Raw genomic sequence first — 7,041 nt, 5'->3', positions numbered from 1 at the left:
GAATCTATATGCTTGGCTGCAAGGTCTGTGGGAAATCAAGGTAGAGCTATGCTGAAAACCTCCTTCCTGTAGACCAGCTGACAGAAAGCTGGAAAAAGATGCACTGCATGCAGCCATATGGAAGAGAAGTCATCAGTGGAGATAAACAACAGTGGACACTGTAAGCCTTAAGTTGGACCAGCCAGGCCAAATGAGCCAATGGGTACAATAGTGGCATGTCTGTTATGGGGGAAACCAACTGCTCTCTAACTGGACTGGAGTCTCACTCTATGGGAGGGAATACATGCCTGATACTGGAAAACCTATGATGGGGGAAGTCTTGAGCCTTAGGGGTGTAGCGCCTGCTGTTGTCTGGGTAAATGCATATATTATGCTCACCAAAGTACCCTGTAAGCACTTTTATTAACTTCATATATATATATATATATATATATATATATATATACATATATATATATATATACATATATATATATATATATATATACACACACACACACACACACACACACATATACATACATATATATATATGTGTATATATATATATATATATATATGTTAATGCTACTGTCATTTTTGGTTAGGAAAACTTCTCTTCAGATGGGGCTGATCTAAAAGGCATTGGTGTTGAGAAGTAGTGACATAAGAGTGTTCAGCACTGAAACATCTCTATCACATGTTTCAAGGCTCAGGGTCCATTGTATAAGAGGTGGAAGAAATAATGTATGAGCCAAAGGAAGGGTGGGACTGCATACAATGCATTGTCCAGACACACATGGTCTCAATATCCATGACCTTTCAGTGCCTAGTACTACGCACACAAGACCATGACAATAGGAGGAAAAGATGATTACACCAAAATAAAAGAGAAGGCTGGAGAGATGGCTTAGTGATTTAGTTGCCTGCAAAGCCAAAGGACCTAGTTTTGATGCCCCGGGATCCACGTAAGCCAGATGCACAGTGGTGCATGTATCTGGAGTTTGTTTGCAGTAGCTGAAGGTCCTTACATGCCCATTTTCTATCTGCCTCTTTATCTCTCAAGCAAATAAAAAAGATTTTAAAATAAGAGACTACTTGGGGAGGGGATATGATGGAGAGTGGATTTGTGAATGGGAAAGTGGGGAGGAAATAATCATGCTTTATTGTCTATACTTATGGAAGTTGTCAATAAAAAAGTTAAAAAAAAATCTACGGATATCACTGGGCATAGTGGTACACACCTTTAATTCCAGCCCTCGGGAAGCAGAGGTAGGAGTGTCACCGTAAGTTCAAGGCCAGACTGGGTCTACATAGTGAATTGCAGGTCAGCCTGGGCTAGAGTTAAGTCCCTGCCTCTAAGAACAAACAAACAAACAAAAACTATGGTTGTTGCAGAAAGGGAACCATGGCACATGATGCGTGACAATATAAATTTAGTGCAGTCATTTTTAATAAGTTTTAGTAATTTTTAATAATCTTCAAAATACTAAACAGACCTACCATGTGACCAAACAGTCACAATCATGGGAATGTTCACAAAAGAACTAAAATCAGTGCTGAAAATATGTCTATTCCATCATGGTCACTGCATACTGGTTACAGGAGCCAAGATACAGAACAGCTAAAGTGCCTCTTAGATGCAGGTCCACTACCTTCAGGGAATCTAGCTGCTCTTCAACTGGATCCCATACTTCAGGTTGCCCTGTAGGAGAGAACCCAGGGTCCAAGACTTTAGATGTCACAGCTGTGGGCACACGGCGTCAGGAAAGGGCACACTACTCGTAGACTCTGTCCAAAAACATTCTGACAAGGAACCTGGAGTCTGACAAGAGGCAGACTCCCATCCCCCCACAGGTATGTACCCAAAATTTATTTTTTCCCAAGGAATTGAATGGTTCTGTTTCCCCCTCATGGGAAATGTTCACATGCAGTCTATTTTATTCAGGGTTCTCTAGAGGAACAGAACCAATAGAATGAATTGTATTAAAAGGGAATTTATTGGATTAGTTTATGGAATTCCAACAATAGCAGGTTTCAGGCCTGAGAGTCAAGGGACCCTGTAGCTTCTCAGTCCATGAGGCTGGATGCCTCAGCAGTCCCAATCCAGCAGTGAAGGGCTGGAGGTTTCCTGGAGGGCCACTGGCTGTCAGTCCACACTGGTCCTCAGTTGATGCTGGTCTTCAGTCCATTTTGGTCTTCAATCCATGTTGATCCACGCTGGAAGGCAGCAAGCAGCTGGGGTAGCCACGTGGAAGGAAGGAGTTCTTTTTCACCCATGACTTCCTTATATCAAGTGCTCCTCGGAAAGGGGCCACCTACTCTGGGAGAAGGATTCATCCTGGGAGGAGGACTTCCTCCTTCAGTTAATCTTTCCTGGAAGCAACCTCAGAGACTCACCCAAAAGGAATGGCTGTGGATTGCTAAACAGGTCAAGTTGACAACTTAACCTTCACACTTGCACTGCAAGGAAATTAGTAAGTGTTTTTTAAAAAATCTAAAAGCTAATTCTTTGTATACATATATACATGTAGTCTGTGCTCTCTCTTTCTCTCTCTCACATGAGGCCTCCATGAGCAATCTATTCAAGCCCCCATTTCCTCCTTTCTCCTTCATCACATTTCCCACATAGCTGAGCCACCATCTCTACACAACAACAGGACTGTTGTTTTCTTTCGAACTTCCCAGGAATCACTACCAAGATGGAAGGCCCATCCTTGCCATGGTGTTTTTCATTTTGGTGTTGAGGGGAAAAGGGGTTAGAGGTACAGTCTCACTCTAGCCCAGGCTGCACTATGTAGTCTCAGGGTGGCCTCGAACTCATGGCGATCCTCCTACCCCTGCCTCCCAAGTGCTGGGACCAAGAAACGCCTCTTCTCCATTAGCTTCAGTGTAGGGGGAGCTGCATTCCCCGGATGAACGCCTCTTCTCCATTAGCTTCAGTGTAGGGGGAGCTACATTCCCCGGATGAACGCCTCTTCTCCATTAGCTTCAGTGTAGGGGGAGCTGCATTCCCCGGATGAACGCCTCTTCTCCATTAGCCTCAGTGTAGGGGGAGCTGTATTCCCCGGATGAACGCCTCTTCTCCATTAGCTTCAGTGTAGGGGGAGCTGCATTCCCCGGATGAACGCCTCTTCTCCATTAGCCTCAGTGTAGGGGGAGCTGCATTCCCCGGATGTGAGGGCTGCGAACCAGAAGAACCAACCGCCAGGGATTGTAGGGGATCAAGAAGGCGAGAGAGCGAGGGCCACAGGAAACATTCTCTCCTCCTCCATTTTAATTTTCAGAAAAAGAAAAATTAAAAAAAAAAAAAAAAAACAAAGCCGGAGGTGAAGCCACTTCCACGGCTCTCGCGCACCGCCTCAAAGGAAACGCGCACGCAGGGAGCACGCAGGCCAGGCCAGAGACAAAGAAGACGCAAGCGCGCGCATGCGCTGGCACGCGGGCAGGCACGCGCATGCGTGCGGGGCGCGCACACGCTGCGACGCGCTGATTGGCCAGCGGGCCCCCCGTCGTCGCCCAGCGCTGCGTGTTGTGACGTGGGCGGCGTCGGCACGTGCGGCCGTTTAAGGCGCGAGGAGGACGTGCAGCGCCGAGGGTGAGTCTCTCTCCGTGGACGAAGCTTCGGGACGCTGCTGGGCCTGACGGACGGACGGACGGACGGACACACAGACGGGCTTGGACAGGTGGGGCCCGGTGGGCGTGGGCGTCGCCCTTGTGAGCTGGGGTGGGCGGGGACGGGGATCTTTTCTTCACGCCAACCTGCGGGGAGAGTTAGCTTCGAACTGGGGCCCCAGCCTGGCCCGGCCGTAGGCGGCCATTTCTCAAGGTGACCTTGGTGGTGGTGGTGGTGGTGGTGTGTGTGTGTGTGTTGGGGGGCAGGAGGTAAACTGGATGTCCTTTGTTGGGGGCACCTGGGGCCCAGCCTAACTGTTCTCTCTCTTTTTTAAGGTATTTATTTATTTATTTGGGGGGAGAGAGAGAGAGAGAGAGAGACAGAGAGAGACAATGGGCACGCCAGGGCCTCCAGCCGCTGCAAACGAACTCCAGACGCATGCGTCGTCCCCTTGTGCATCTGGCTTACTTGGGTCCTGGAGAATCAAGCCTGGGTCCTTTGCAGGCTTTGCAGGCAAACACCTTTAACTGCTAAGCCATCTCTCCACCCCCTGACTCTCCTGATGACCAACGTGGCTGCTCCTCTCCTCTCCCCTTGCCTCAAATGACACCCCCCCCCCAAAGACCTAAACCAAACATCCTATCCACTTTTATTTATTTTAACGTTTCATCTTATTTATTATTATTATTTTTATTAGGGAGAGAGAGAGGGAGAATGGCACACCAGGGCCTCTAGCCACTGCAAATGAACTCCAGACACATGTGCCACATTGTGCATCTGGCTTATGTGGGACCTGGAGAATTGAACCTGGGTCCTTAGGCTTCCCAGGCAAGTGCCTTTAACTGCTCAGCTATTTCTCCAGCCCATATTTATTTATTTTTTTAAGGGGAGAAATCTTGAATAGAATATTGAAAGTCTGTCTTCCCTTCATATCCAACAAGCCATTTGTGGGTCATTTGATGGAGAACAGGTTGTGGGGGGGAGGCGGAAATGAGAAACTTGCACATCATTGGGTACGGGGATTAATGGTTCATTTAGCTTTTTAAAATGTATATTTTATTTTGTCTGTTTGTTTTTATGAGGTAAGGTCTCTCTCTAGCCCAGGCTGACCTGGAATTTACTATGTGATCTCAAAGTGGCCTTGAACTCATGGTGACCCTCCTACCTCTGCCTCCAAGTGCTGGGATTAAAGGCATGCACCATCATGCCCAGCTATATTTTATTTTAATTTCACTTATTTTCAGAGGAGAGCAGGGGGCAGGGAGAGGTGCACCGGAATGAGTTCCAGATGCATGTGCCATTTTGTGCATCTGGCTTTATGTTGGGTACTGGGGAATTCATCTTGGACCCCGAGGGCTCCTACAAGCATGCACCTTTAACCGCTGATGACTATTTCACCAGCCCCATCTAGCTTTTGAAAGGTAAAAGGGATGGACATAAATGCCTCTAGCTAGGAAGCAAATCTGATTCCCCCACTGCAAAAATCTTGTTGATAGATGAGTGCATTAGTTGAATAATTGCAAGAGATGTACACGGAAAGGCACTGTACTTGTGCTGAAGCTCCAACCACGTGCTCTGTGGCTGAGCAGCACCCCATCCCCATAGTTTGAAGAGACAGCGCTGACCTAAGGTCAAAAGTGTAATTTGTTTTTTCTTAAAAGAACTTCAAGCCACCATGGGAGATGAAGATTGGGAAGCGGAAATCATCAAACCTCATATGTCTTCCTATGTTCCTGTATTTGAGAAGGTAATGCAGTTTAAACTGCACAGCTATTAAATACTGTGGATTTTTTTTTTCTTACTGTGTGCTGTGTATCAAGCCTAGGGCCTTGTGCATACTAAGCAAACACTCTGCCCATGAGTCACAGCTCCAGCTTAAAAAAAACAAACTGGTGGGAAAGTTCTAGATTATTCCAGCCAGTTTATGTATTTGTCTACATGTGATTTTTATTAACTTTTATGGGAATGAGAAAAGCGGGCCAACAGTCAAGTACAATAATGTATCTGTGGCAATCTGATACAGGCTAAAATGGCTGTAATATTAACACTGTAAGTTAAATCTCAATGATTTAATACTTACAGGTGAAAGCTTTAGTACTTACAGGTGAAAGCAAGCTCATAAAAATGTAGTTGAATGTATTTGAGAGGCACTTGTATGGACAAAATTGAAAAAAATGATTTGGTTATGAGCAGCACTTGAATTTTGAAAAAGTTTTTGTAATATATTTATTTATTTGAGAGATGGAGAGAGAGAGGGAGAGAATGGGTGTGCCAGGGCCTCTAACTGCTGCAAATGAACTCCAGACACATGAATGCATCACCTTGTGCATCTGGCTTACATGGGTACTGGGTAATTGAACTTGGATCCTTAGGCTTTGCAGTCAAGTGCCTTAACTGATAAGCCTTCTCTCTAGCTCCTATCTTTTTTTGTTTGTTTATTTGGTAGAAAATTGGTTATGGAAGGAGAACTCTTGGGGTAAATATGTTATGCTAATTCAGATGAGCCTTTCAGTTTATTCAAAATAACAGATTCTTTTTCCTGCATAGATCAGCGGAATGTATTTAACTTGTTTTCAAAAAATATTTACTTGCAAGGTGGGAGAGAGGAGAATGAATGAAGATGCACCAGGGCCTGTAGCCAGTGCAGATGAATTCCAGATGCATGTGTAACCCTGTGCATCTGCCTTTATGTGGACACTGGAAAATTGAACAAGGGTCTCTAGGCATTGCAGGCTAATTCTTTAAATGCTGAGCTATCTCTCCAGCCTATAACATTTCTTTTTTAAAACATTTTTTTTAAATTTTCTATTTATTTGGGGGAGAAAGAGGCAGGGGTTGGGTGTGCCAGGGTCTCCAGCCACTGCAAACAAACTCCAGACACATGCACCACCTTGTGCATCTGGCTTATGTGGGTCTTGGTGAATAGAACCTGGGTCCTTTGGCTTTGCAGGCAAGTGCCTTAACTCTCCAGATCCCATAACATTTCTTAAATTTAAAAATTCCTTAAGGTGGTTTTTGCAAAAAATTATAGTTGAAAGTGTCTCCAAAACTTTTTTTTATGAGAGAATCAGAGAGAATTGGCATCCCAGGACCTCCGTCTACTGCAGTTGATCTCCAGACATGTGCACACATGTCACCTTGTGTCACCCTGTCCGTCTGGCTTATGTGGGATCTGGAGAGTCGAGCATGGGTCTCTAGGCTTCACAGGCAAGCACCTTAACCACTAAGCCATTTCTCTAGTCCTCCAAAACTTCGTTTTAAAAAATTTTATTTATTTATTTGAGAGAGAGAATGAGAATGGGCATGCCAGAGCCTCTGGCCACTGCAAATGAACTCCAGATGCATGTGCAACCTTGTGCATCTGGCTTATATGGGTCATGGGGAATTGAACTGAGGTCCTTTGGCTTTGCAGGCAAACACCTTAATTGCTAAGCCATCTCTCCAGC

At 45.4% G+C, this 7,041-nt stretch overlaps 1 protein-coding gene across 6 annotated transcripts in view; it reads left to right on the top strand.

Moving 5' to 3' along the window:
- The first annotated feature begins 5,270 nt into the window (after window positions 1-5,270).
- Ddx4 (DEAD-box helicase 4) overlaps window positions 5,271-7,041 on the top strand; it is a 58,133-nt gene continuing 56,362 nt past the window's right edge. For all 6 annotated transcript variants that reach the window (XM_004664933.2, XM_004664931.3, XM_045139003.1 and 3 more), the window contains exon 1: window positions 5,271-5,342. In XM_004664933.2, the coding sequence (XP_004664990.2) occupies window positions 5,271-5,342 (72 nt within the window). The remainder of the gene's footprint in view (window positions 5,343-7,041) is intronic.

The sequence above is a fragment of the Jaculus jaculus genome, chromosome 20, assembly GCF_020740685.1.
Source record: "Jaculus jaculus isolate mJacJac1 chromosome 20, mJacJac1.mat.Y.cur, whole genome shotgun sequence".
Lineage (NCBI taxonomy): Eukaryota > Metazoa > Chordata > Mammalia > Rodentia > Dipodidae > Jaculus > Jaculus jaculus.
Note: the sequence above shows the minus strand (reverse complement) of the source record. Positions and strands in the feature narration are given on the sequence as shown.